Source organism: Python bivittatus, unplaced genomic scaffold, assembly GCF_059951505.1.
Source record: "Python bivittatus isolate LINGU-HERP-01145 unplaced genomic scaffold, Pbiv_v1 ctg000980_np1212, whole genome shotgun sequence".
Taxonomy (NCBI): Eukaryota; Metazoa; Chordata; class Lepidosauria; order Squamata; family Pythonidae; genus Python; species Python bivittatus.
In genome coordinates this window covers 42,798,491-42,811,995 of record NW_028277125.1, presented here as the reverse complement: position 1 = coordinate 42,811,995, position 13,505 = coordinate 42,798,491, and the positions used below count along the sequence as shown (strand labels likewise).

Below are 13,505 nucleotides of genomic sequence, written 5' to 3'. Positions count from 1 at the left end.
TCCCAGTTACAGATAAACCAATCAATCAAGGGCATCAATTCATGTGTGTGCATATATGTGTGTGCATATCTTTTATATGTGTGTGCATATCTTAGTGGTATATACCTCCCAGAACCCTCCCCCAAGAATAACTGATAAATTAATTGCCTGGTACCCCTTTTACAGAGCACCATCTGCAGTGTCAACTGAAGTGCCAACACAAGCACATTACACTTATACTCCAGGCCCTGCACTGGCTTCCTACTGGTGTCTGAGTGCTACTTTTGACTTTTAAAGCCCTAGGTAGCTTAGCAAGGGAATACTTGCAGGACTGCTTTCCCCAGCTGGTTTCAACAGCCTGACTTGTGTGTCCCAACAGAACCTGCTTGTAGGCCACTTACATGTGATGGCGGGGTGGGGGGTGGGGATCTCAGGCACTGTTTTTCTGTTGGTATGTCTGCTCATTGGGATAGCCTCCTTCCAGAAATTCAATCAGCCCCCACATTGCTGGCTTTCCGTAAGTTACTAAAATCCAAGTTATTTCAGAAAGGGACATGAATTGATGCCCTTGATTGATTGGTTTATCTGTAACTGGGAGTTGGTTTATTTTCATAGTTGTACTAAGGATGTTTTATTATATTTTTATGGATCTGTTGTAAACTGCCAAGAATCACTTTTGATTATAATGAATATAAGTCAAACAAATTTCAACCATGTGAAATTTAACCACAGTGCCCTTCTAGCTAGCAAAGCCAAACTCTGTGAGTTGTGATTCCCTCCACCCCACCTTTGGATATTTGTTTTAATTGTTCTTTTGTCAGCAGTGCTAAGCATTTCACTGAAAGATGTGATAGCATTTCAAATAAATGAAGTTAATATTTGCCATTTTAAGATATTCTTTTCATTTGTCAATAGTCTAAAATTCAAATATGTATCTTTTTTAAGATAAAAAAAGATGTAATGAATATATTTGCTTCTTCATCAAAAGATCAAAGAACAGAAGAACAGAAAGATAGAATAAATGAGAAAGGAGCAGTCATAAAGCCTTACCACTAAGTTTATGACAAAGAACTCGCATATCTACCTCAAGGGATAACTACCGCCCACAGGCATGATATGGCCCCAGTGTTTTACATCATAACCCCATCCAGAGCAGCCCTGCAAACATTAGGAGCACTTGCAGACAACCAGCCTTTCCATTGTTCAAGTACAAGTGGCCTTCATGGCATGTTCTAGTGAGAGAAGAGTATCCGGGTGCCCTGGGGACAGGCATGCACATTTCTTTGGGAAACGACAGCCTTCCTAGAGGACAAACAGCCAGTCCTATCCCATCCCCTTTATGGGATGCCTGCTCCAGAAGCAGACTGCATGGTATTTATTGCTTTTAAACATGGTTGCTTTTATTGTGATGGTTTAAATTAATTTTTAAATTTTTATTGTCCTCTTGTAAATTGCTCTGAGCTTCCCTGGAAGCAAGAAAAGTATAGAAATGAACCAAACTAAAAGTTGCTGCCATGTAAAATGGAGCTGTATCATTTTAATCTGGTACCTTTTTTTCCTTGCCAATGGTTTGCTTGAGAGACTATCAGAGGAAGACTGTGATAAATCTAGACCAAATATTAATGTGCAGCTACATCATCATGACCATAAATGTACGTACTGTTTTGTCAAAGTTGCCTTCCCATTCATAACATACTTCACTTGCAATTTCTATGGAAAATTTGTGATCTTTATTGCATTTACTTGTATTGATGAAACCTTATATTTATTCATTGGTACAATAAGCAGTGTAGGACCTTATTTTCCTAACCTCTCTCCCTCATTAAACCAAAGAAAATGCATCGAATCCATTGCTTTTATCTGCTGCTCCCTTTGCTTTCACATGCAAGACCATTTTCTTTTTCTTTTCGCACCTTCACATGAAGCCCAATAGAGGGCGCCATTATACTATTTTTAGGTCAAATTTTCCTTTCCAGGAAGAAGTGTACAGAACAACAATCCCTTGAATAATTACAAATAATAAAGTGTTGCAACATGATTTCCAGGAAATGCATTACAATGTCAACAAAATTATGCTAAATAGCATGGCTCAAATTTTCATTATTACATTATGCAAGAGCTCTCTTTTATTCTCTCACACACAGAGGTCTTTTTCTTTTTGTCCACCCTATATTTTGCAGATATAATTGCATTTGTTTATTTTTAAATATACATACATACATACCTAATTTTTTTGAAAAATTTAAACACAAGAATAAGACTAATACAAAGTAAAATAGAGCGAAAAAGAAAAACAAGAAAAAACTAAAGGTGCAAAAAGAAAAAGAGTAGCAGAAAAACAGAAAAGAAAGAAAAAAGATATAAAGAAGTGGCTTCCAATCTTCTTTACAGCAGTTATAAGTACAATTATAAACTGACCTCTCTTTCTAAAGTTACATCGTGACTCTCTTCTTTCTATAATCTATCCTATCTAATCATCAAAACCATAAATCATAAGTTCATTTTTTTCTTTTTTATGCAAAAATCCTTAAGGGGTTTCCAGTCACCAATAAATGTAAATATTGTCTTTTCTCTAATCAAACAAGTCAATCTGGCCGTTTCAGTGAGTGCTGTCAACTTCACCAATCATTTGTCCATTGTAGGTATTGCCAAATCTTTCCATCTTTGTGGGTGCAATAATCTCACTGCAGTTATCATATATAAAAACAATGTTCCATGACTTTTTTCCATTTATCCATCAGTCCCAAGAGAAAAAGTTCTGTTTTCAGTTGAATGTTAATCTTTACAATCCTCTGAATCTCTATGTATTTGAACCCAACATTTTTCTAGCTTTTTTGCATATCTACCAAGCATGATTAAATGACCCTTCTTCTTGTTCACATTTCCAAAACAAATTTGAAGTACTGTACTTTTATACATTCTAGATAATTTTTCTGGTGACATGTACCAATGGTACATCATTTTATAAAAATTCTCTTTAAGATTATAATATAGTGTAAATTTCAGTCCTTTCAACCACATATTTTCCCATTGTTCCATCGGTATATTATAACCAAACTTTTTAGCCCACTATATCATAATTCTTTCACTTTTTCTTCTTCTGTTTCAAATTTCGATAACAGTGTATACATTTTAGCAATCACATGTTTATCATTTGTACACAATTCTGTTACAAAATCAGTCTTTGGTAATATCTCTATTTTATGAACCTTAGTAGCCAAATTCTTTGAAATCCAAATCGTATCTATTCTTGAAAAAGATCTATGTCTTTCAGAAAAATAAGTATACTCTCTTGATTTTCCATTTTTATATCTCCATATGTCAACAAGCTCTAAATTGTCCATCAAATTAAAAAAAAAACTTTTGGTAGTTTACCTTGTGTAATTTTAATATTTTTCTCAGAAATTCTGTCTACTCATGGGGAGATCACTCCATTCTAATCCCCCATTAAACACCAATTTTCATAAGAAAAGCCCATTTGTCTGTCCATAAGTCCTTTATAGAACATTACTTTATCCTCATTTGGGGCATAAATTCCCAATATCAGAGTCTTAACTCCATGTAAATTAATTTCCACCCCAACATTTCTACCATGCTCATCAGTTAGCATAAGTTCTGATTGTTGTTGGGGGTTTATATACAAAACAACTTTTCTTTCTTTCTTTCTTTCTTTCTTTCTTTCTTTCTTTCTTTCTTTCTTTCTTTCTTTCTTTCTTTCTCTCTCTCTCTCTCTCTCGTTCCTGCTGAAATAAATTCTTCACCCAAATTTTTGTAAGTCAAATGTTTTATATCCTTTTTTTAAATATGTGTTTCCTATAAGCAAATTATATCTTGTTTTAATTTTTTCAAATAACGAATTTGTTTTCTCTTTTGAGGAGCACTTGTTCTGTTCATATTCCATGTTAAGCATTTGTTATCCATAATCAGGCCAAAAATTTAGGAAAGTCAATACCTGCAGCACCTAATTTAGCAACATTGCTTTCACTTTCCTGTTGTACCAGTTGAGGGTTTTGTGTAGTCTCATCTGTCACATCCATTTGTATTTCCTCTGGTTCTTCTTTAAATTTTTCTAGAAATTCTCTTACTTTCTGGACAGAATTCAATCGAAACCTCTGCTGTTTGAAAGTAAAAATCACTCCTTCCAGTTTGTCCCATCAAAATGGAATCTTTTTCTGTTTATCAACCAGAAAGAAGTACTCTTTTCTTTTACATAGTATTCTAATCAGAATTTCTTTAAGCACAATTACATCTGTATTATCAATCTTCAATCTTGTATTAAAATACTGCTGCAAAACTTGGTCTCTTGTCTTCTTCCTGACAAAGTGCACCAGGACATCCCTTGGAACATTTCTTAATTTCACAAATCTTGTATTTGTTCCATAAACTTTGTCAAGAGAGGAGTCCTGTATTTTTTACCCACACATTATTATGCAGAGTCCTTTAAAATGACAATAGCTGCTGGGACTGGAGAATGGAGGAATTGGGAAGCAGATGTATGGAATCCATGAGCAGCCTGAGGGGGAAGAGAAAACCACCCAGAGAGATCTCTGCAGGGGAGAACTCCCACAGAGGTCCCTGGGGGAAGAGGAAAACCTGGGAGAGGAAATGGGTATTGCAGCAACAGAAGGACTGCTAGGCTATTACAAGAACCAACCCCAGACCCAGGTAGTTAAAGGAAGAAGCTGCAAGAAGTATCAAGGAGTTCTGGGTCTCGAGCAAAACACTGGAGAAAGTGGTTAGTTAATTATTATTTTTTTCCTTTTAAAATGTATTAATTTCCTCTGCAAATTATTTCTTCCTTGCTTATTTCAGCTTATTTAAGATCTACCTATCCTTTGCCCAGCTATGCCTGCTACTGAATGCTTCCCAGCCTCCCCCACTCAAGAGGTTTCCTTTTTTCTCTAGAAGCTTCAACCAACTCAGCATCTCTTTAAGGATCAACTGAATTGCACCAACGGATTCTATAAGTGCTCTGCAGAATTGTTGATTTCAGAAAGGACCCCCTCCCCATCACTTTTTGAGACCTGGCTTTTTACCAGTTATCTTCACTTCACATGACTATCTTAAGAAGCTCAGTGCCATGTTAATTGTGCCATTCCCTATGATAGGGTTAAGGTTAGGGTTAGCAATTCTGACTCTGAGGGGGAGGGGAACTTGATTAAGGGGGACAGGGAGACTGGCAAGACAAATACAGAGATTACCTCACTGGAAAGTAACAGGGAGATTTCGAAAATGGGAAAAGTTCCTGAGAAAACAGCAGAAGGGAAAAAGCCCTCCTCTCTGCTGCCCCAAGTAAGGAAGGGGGAGACATAGGAACCTCTTTTTTATATATATAATTTTTATTAAGGATTTTCACAGAAGTAAAAGATACACATGGAATGATATAAAGTAAGATTAAAAAAAAGAAAAAAGAAAAGATAAGAAAAGTGTGAAAAGTAGTACAAATAGGGAAAAAAAAGATATACGAAGAAGTGAATTCCGATCTTCTTTACAATGGATACAAACAAATTTATTTTCTTGCCTCCCTCTTTTAAAGTTATATCATAGTTCCCTTCTTCCCATAATCAACCATTTTTAATTGGCAAATCCATAAATCACCAGTTCATTTGTTCCCCATTTTCAGCAAAGTCCTTGACCTCAGTCCATAAGAGGTTTCCAGTCTTTAATAAAAGTACTTGTCTTATCCCTGATCAAACAGGTCTGTTTTGCCATTTCTGCAAATTCCATCATGTTCACAATCTATTCCTCCATTGTGGGTATTTCAATATTTTTCCATCTTTGTATAATAGTCTCATTGCAGTTACCATGTACAAAACCAATCTTCTATAGGTCCTTTCTAATTGGCTATCCATAAGTCCCAGAGACATAGGAACTTCTGAAATGGAGGAAGTTCTTAAGATAAAAGAAATGAAAAGGGCAGGAGGGGGCAACCCTTACCAGCTGCCAGCCAAGGGGAGAAAAGAAGACGCACCCAGGACTTTCAGACTCATAAAAAGATGTAAAAAAAGAACGGATGATGTGAGGGTTGAGTCAGCAACCAGTGGTTCTCAGGCCAGAGATGACCATTATGTAAACACACAATATTGCTCCGCTTCAAGGCCATAAAACACTGTGCCAAGTGCCCATTAATTTCAAAGAGTGGGAGGATGAAACCCCAAGTCTAAACTTCTGAATATAATTACATCTTCCCACTGGCAGAGGGCAATCCAGTGTTTAAACTCCTTGCTGTCCACACCTTCAACAATCCCAATCATGTGGGGTAAGGCTACCATATCTGTACTGCAAAAATGCAGGTGATCACTAGAAGGTAGGAGAGTGGAATCTTCTGTAGCTCTTTGCTGCTGTGTCTAGTGGTCGTGCAGATTTTTGCAGCACAGACATAGTAGTTCAAGGGAGGAACTCCAATGGGAGCCTGAGTGGGAGAGCAATGCAGAGATAGAGGGAGGGAGAGCTACCACCATTGCTGCTGCTGCTGCTCCTCCTTGGCTGCCATTCCTGCCCAGCTATAGCAGCAGCAGCAGCAGCAGCAGCAGCAGCAGCAGCAGCAGCAGCAGCAGCAGCAGCAGCAGCAGGTACTTTCAGAAGGGTATTAGAGGCACTGGCAGCTTTCCTGTGCATTGCTTCAGGCTACTCTCCTCACTCTCACAAGGAACAAGGGAAGAATGACATATTGGCTGCAAACATCTGAATGACCAATAGATGGCACCACAGAGATGTAGAAAAATCTAATTCTTTCTCCCATCTCAGAGTTTTGCCTGTTTTTCCTTCTCTTTGGTGGAGGTGGGGAGAGAATGAGGAGATTCATTAGCTTAAAAATGTGGTGCAATATATTCAATAAGTGAAAGGCAGGATTATGCAAAAGCTCTTACTGTATGAAGATTACCAAATAAATGTTGAGGACTGTATAAGAACACACGGCTTAGCCTCTATTGTACATTTCAAGGATGTCTTTAAAAGGTCTTCTTGGCATAATAGCAAACACATTGTCAGGGGGAAAGGGATCTTTCCAATACAGGCACCTGTCTGAATCTGGTTTATGTCTACACGTAGATGGTAGATTTGGCTAGCAACCCAACTTTCTCTAGCAACAGAACATTATTGATGCTCTCCTCATTAGAAAAGGTCTCTGAATGTTGCTGAGGAAACCAAGTTGCCTCATAAAAGATTAAAGGATGTACTGTTAAATGTTTATTTTCTTTCCCACACAGTTGTATTATTGATTTGAGCCAGTGATGGAGGCATCAAAAGGGCATGCATTCTAGAGTTCTTCCTCTCCCACAGCAGAGATGATTCCAGCTGTGTTAGATTTCAACCTTCATATTTCCTGAATTGTAAATGTATGGCACACCCAAAAGAGAGCCAGGCCTGAGGTAATATCTATGGAACACGAGCAAATGTGTCTTTCCCCCTTTTCAGCCACCAAGCACCTGCAGGCATAACTCACGTTACTGAGGAGGTGAGCCAGGATTTGGGGGGAAGGGGAACAGGCTCAACTCAGACCCTGCTGGCTTGGCTGAGCTAGCCTGCCAGACTGGATTAATAAATTCCCTGTTCCCTAAAGTAGAATGTAAAAGAGAAACCTGGAAAGGGCAACACGTTGTGGAATTCCCTAACGTGGCTTTCTGAATAATGTCTATACAGGCAAATCTTTTTCTATATGTGTATTTAAAAAGAAACGGGGCATATAAAATATACAAAATTAATCCCATACAGAAAAGTTATCCTGCATTTGTTCTATTCTTAGAATTGTTTCAAGATTTTCTGTAAAAGAAGAAAATTTCAGAGAAATTCTCATTGGTCGTCTATGATATTATTGAACACATTTAGTTATAAGTGACCAAGAGGTATATGTGAATTCCTATTGTTCACCTCTCCAATGGTCTGGCTTCCCAGACCTCCATTAAATTCCAGGGGAAGATGTCATGACAGAAGTGCTCTTACCAAGAAGTTTTTTTTCAGTCAGCAAAATGGAAAGAATAGCATAAAACAAAAGGACTAGCTGTTAGTAGCCTGTACTGTCTCCAACAATAAAGAAGCTCAAAAACATTGCCATGGAAATTCAACAATTTCTTTCCCAGGGAAGAAAAAAAAAAAGGGAAAGGTAAAAAATGAGAGATTTTGGCTCTGCATTATACAAAACAGAGAAAGCCTGGCTGGAACAAAACATTAGCGCTGAGTCCCTTTTAATGAAAACAGCTCACAGTCTGGAATTTGTCAAATGTACAAACATTCATTCTCAGAATGTAGTCTGGTATGGTTGGTTTATCAGCAGATTTAGGTCCTAATTTTCTTATCTGAAAGATAAACCCATAACCACCTGAAAATGAAATTCTATAGTCACTATCTACAACTGTTTGGCTAAGGTGTAAACAGCTACTCTGAGTTGCAAATCTAATCTTTTGTCTGGATAAGGCTATAAAAAGTAACATTTCTCTTTGCAGAAACATTTTAAATCCTTTATGCATGTATTTGAAGGGTATGATGAAAAAAGGTGGAATATGAAGGTGAAATTTGGCAAATTATAAATAGGCTCCTATGGAAACTTCCTATACTTAATGGCCAGAAATTTCACACACACACACACGTATGTACGTATGTACATACATACATACATACATACATATATTTTTATGGTTTAATAGTTACATTTTTTTCTGTGTAACAATTAACTAAAATGCAAATAGAAATAGTGCAATCTTGAGGGTTGTGCACAGGGCTGAATTATCAGCATGTTATGAGGTTAATATCATTTACAAGTTAGGGAAGTATTTATATTTCAGAGATACAAATGAAAATGTAGGTGATTTGTGTTAGGATTGTAGAAAGAGCCTATATGTTGGACTCATCTGAAAAGAAGAAACATTTAATGACTCTAAAGTCAGAATAGCTGTGATAATTTGTTTTCCAGATTTCTCTAGGGAAAAATACTATTTTTGAGGTTAATTTTTCCTTCTAACTACCTCTGCATCAGAACATTTCAACCATAGCAATAATACCATTAGCCTAAAAACCATCCAGCATGATAGCATAATGTTGATATTCAGAACAAATTAGTTAGGAAAAAAATTACAAATAATGTAGTCAACAGGTCAATAGAAATGATGAACAATTCCAGTTTATGAGATGCTTAACACAACTTTAGGTCACAGTTACTGTAATGCCCTTGTTTCTGCTCAAGTAAATGCAGCAGGAGATACCACGGTAGAGCGTTTCCATTTGATGAAGAACTTGAGGGATGATGATATCTCTCTGTATCGAAGCCCACACAGATAAGGTAACAAAGCCTTGGGCAAAGTAATCAGGACATTACAAACAATCATGGAGACCCAAATTCCTGTTTGTGGCCCAATGATAGCATTGACATAAAGGAGTGACTCCACCACGACAGCCACAAGAGGTGAGAAATGAAAGAATAGGATAATATGATGCATCAGGAATGTCACACTGGCTCGAGAGAAGATGTTTCTCCATATTCCTGACTGCTTTGTTTTAAAATATAAGAGAATATAACAACAAAGAATGAGGGACAGACAGATAAAAAGGGCAGAGACTGAGAGTATGTAGCAGAATTTCACGGCATCCTTTCCTTGTAAAGTCATTACCAGTATTATGGGAACAGAACAATTTTCTACTGGACATTCACTGGAGTCCTGAGTGATGTGTAGTATTAAGAAGACAATCCCAGGGAAAATCCCAGAGCAGATCCATAGGAACAGTATCAGTTTTTTTGCTCGGGAATAGGGCAGGATGGAAAGGTAATGCAAAGGCCACAGTATGGCCAAGTAAGTGTCCAGCACCATTGCCGCAGATGTTAATAACCCTCCACAGTAAGTCATTGCCAGGAAAAACAACAGCATGACACAACCAGTTTTTGAGAGGTTGAAGCTGGACATACTGAAAACTGCAGACAGAGTGTAGAGCAGCAGATACATCAAATCACTAAGCAAAGCATTTCCCAACAAAAGGTACCTTGTTTCCTGACGTATGTTGACATGGGAAAAAATCACAAATAAGATGAACGGAATGACCAGGATGGCTGCCAGAAGACAAATTACTGGTGGGATCAAAAACATCTTCAGTCTGAAATATGGAGGGTAGACAATCCATTCTTGCAGGCTTTGCAAAGAGGGGTTATCTGAAGAGAAGGAATCATTTAAGTGCAATTCTCTATAGAGGGAGATGTTCTCGTACAAAATCTTTGCTGATGCACATAGAGAATAGTTCATTTCTCCAAGAAATTCAGAGTACCAACAAATACAGGTTGTTCAATAACAACAAAATGAGTTCTTCATTGCTGAGCATCTGGGATAACAAGTAACAAGCATTTTATAGCTACTCAAAAACCATCCGTAGTCAGCCCTGAAACAGTATCTGAAGACAAGAACATATTTTTTAAGGGAACTTCAGAAGTGAATCCTGGAGTCCTGAAAAAAAGAATGTAGTACATAATAACTTTCTTAAAAAGTTCGAACTGTGGAGCAAGCACTTGAGGAAGGAAATAAATGGGTTGCTCATCATTGCTTTTGTGCTCACAGCATTATCACACACACACACACACACACACACACAAAGCAGATGGAATATATTAGCATGATTAAACAGATGTGATGATATAAAAGTGATCATTCCAAATATGCTAGTGTAATCAAGTTGTAAATGAAGGCAGAAGACATGGTTGCTATGCTTAAGTGCAATAAATGTATTAAATCAATGTAATCAATAAGAACAGTGCTATTAGCTCATGAAATACAACTGCATCATGACATATGATTCTTGGAGACTGCAGACATACATTTCCATTTAATCCTTAAGAACTGGGCAGAATTATCCCAAAGTTCCACTGGAATAGCCAATGATGGAGTGTTCAGATAATTCTAATGCCAAGGTAGGTGAAGCATGAAAGGGTAGAAAGAGTCTCCCACTGCACAACATGGGAGAGACTTAATGTAGATGTGCTGTGTTTCTGTCACATTTAGAGGCACTGCATTGGAGCTGAAGTTTCTATCCGCTAGCCTCTAAATCACGCTCAGGACAGCTTCATTTCGGAATTTTCTCAGGCCACAATTTCTCAACCTTGCATGTTTTCCAGTGGCAATAAGTGTGCATCCTTCAAATCAGACACACATATATGCAAATAAACAAGCTGTTTGAGGTAAGTAGCCCAAATATAATTACAGCAGCAATGTGACATGTAGCAGCAACATGACTTTAACTTACTATAGGCAGCTAAAAAAAAAAAAGATGTTCAAAATGTTCAGAGAAGAAAAGAAAAATAATTCTAGAAATTTCCAGAAAAACCTTTTTTTTGCAACAGTAGCAGTGACTACTTGAACTGTTCTTGGTTTGTACCACATGGCCTCACTAAAAAAAATAAAAATCAATGTGTCATTCTTATATTTTTATTTATATAATTCTGTTTTGGAAATAATACTGCACAATGCTTTGCTTAAAAAGAAAAAGAGAGAGAAAAAGAGGAGGGGGCAAGTTTTAGTTTCAATATGTAAAATACAACAAAATTTGCTCCTGTTCTTTATTTCTGCGGAGTGAGTCCAAAGTAGGGTGATTAGCTAGATCTTGCATGATGAATCATTGGAATTGGGGTCATTCCCACCTTAATTTCTTTTGTAGGGTTTCAAGACTTTCTTAACTACATAAGGGTACTTCCTATTTTCCCTGCCACCTCTCCCATATCACTCTATCAACTGCTCATTGTTTGCTGACTGTTGGGCACATTCAATTATTGTGAGTTTTCAGCCATCTTTGAAAGTTATTGGAAATCATTGCCAGTGTTCACCGCCTTTGAAAGTATTATAGAGGGAGAAAAGCCAAGCATGGATAAATGGTCGAGGAGGATTGAACTGAATGGTGAGGAAGGAGCATCAAGGCGCATGAGGTGGCACCAGGAATATGAAAATGTTAACAAACAATAGCATGATTATTCACTTGTCGATAAATAATAACATGCCATTATTTATTAACATACAAGGAAGGGAAAGAGTGTGGTAAACATGAGGTGCCAGATGGCATGCAGGCTGTTTAACCTCTTCCCCTTGCTTAAACTCACTGCATTCAGCTGCAACTAAATCCAGACATTCTCAGTACACAGATGCACGGGTGGCAGCTTAGAAATGTTGCTTCCTGTATCTGATATACTGGAGATCCAGGGAGCTTAATAAACCTGTTTTGAAGCTGCATATTGAACAGATCAGCAATGAGCAAACACCATACTGTATTCACCATCATGGAAAGATAAAGTGTTTTCCCCAAAGAGTTGCCTGTGAATCATCTTATGTTGGTGAGATCAGCAACATCAGTTTAAATTGGCCTAGGTGGAAATGACTGCAGACCTCTTTCCTGCAAAACAAGGATGCCTTTGAAGATTAAACCTGAAGATGGGCTGTGGCCTGGGAGGCCTGTTTGCCAGGAGAACAGCCCCTTTTTTTCCTGAGAAACAGGGCTCTCCCTTCCTTCCTTCCTTCCTTCCTTCCTTCCTTCCTTCCTTCCTTCCTTCCTTCCTTCCTTCCTTCCTTCCTTCCTTCCATCCCCTTGCCTCATCTTCATCCAATTTTCTTCCCACCTTTCTTTTTCCTCCCCTTCCCAATACAGCTACTCTTTTCTTTTATACCATCTTCACCCTATTTGTTACCTTTTTATTGGTTGTATTGGAAGGAAGAAGAATGTGTGGAGACTAGTTATGCAGATGGAGAAAGATTAGTTTGCAAGTAATGAATTTTAATTAGTAGTTATTAATTCAACTGATATAATTTATTTTCTTGCATGCCTTTTTTGAGGAGTAGCTTCTGGTAGTTATTTATTTATTTGTTTTATTTATATTTCAAATTTGGACACTGCCCATCTCATGAGAAAGTGACTCTGGGTGGTTTACAATAAAAACAACAAATGAATATTAATTAAAATACAATAAAAATAGTATAAAATACAATAAAACCAAATACATACATAAATAATAACTTCCAAGGGGCTGGTGATTGAAAAGATATGAACATACGGGAGCATCTTCAAGGTGCTAGCCCCCCACAGGGTTGGTTGCCCCTTTTCTTGCCCCATACAAGTTGTCAGAGCCAGGTCTTAACTGCATTCAGGAAGGTAAAGAGAGTAGGGGCCTGCCTCACCTCTGAGGGGAGGCTATTCCATAGGGTGGGGGCCATGGCAGAGAAGCCTCTCCTTCTGGGCCTCACCAGTCGACATTCTTTCGTTGACGGGGTCCATAGTGTATCCTCTCTGCTTGACTGGGTGGGATGGGTCAGTATAATGGGGGTGAGACAGTCCCTCAGTAACCTGGTCCCATGCCATGTAGGGCTTTAAAGGTGATAACCAATACCTTGAATTGGACCGAGAAGCAAACTGACACCCAATGTGGCTTGCGCAGCAAAGATGTGACATGTGCCATCTTTGGGGCACCCAAAATTTCCTGCGTGGCTGCATTTTGAACCAGTTGTAGGTTCCGGATACTCTTCAAGTGTAGCCCCATGTACAGCACATTGCAATAATCTATATGGAAGATG

The 13,505-nt window shown here is 38.0% G+C and overlaps 1 protein-coding gene across 1 annotated transcript; it reads right to left on the bottom strand.

Moving 5' to 3' along the window:
• Positions 1 to 9,127: 9,127 nt before the first annotated feature.
• Positions 9,128 to 10,248, bottom strand: GPR148 (G protein-coupled receptor 148). Its single transcript, XM_025173855.2, has one exon. The coding sequence runs from the start codon at positions 10,203 to 10,205 to the stop codon at positions 9,153 to 9,155; it is 1,053 nt and encodes a 350-aa protein (XP_025029623.1). The 5' UTR covers positions 10,206 to 10,248; the 3' UTR covers positions 9,128 to 9,152.
• Positions 10,249 to 13,505: the final 3,257 nt, after the last annotated feature.

What these genes read in the sequence shown, in the direction of transcription:
- GPR148 (XM_025173855.2), bottom strand. Translation starts at nt 10,205, where the DNA reads ATGAACTATTCTCTATGTGCATCAGCAAAGATTTTGTACGAGAACATC.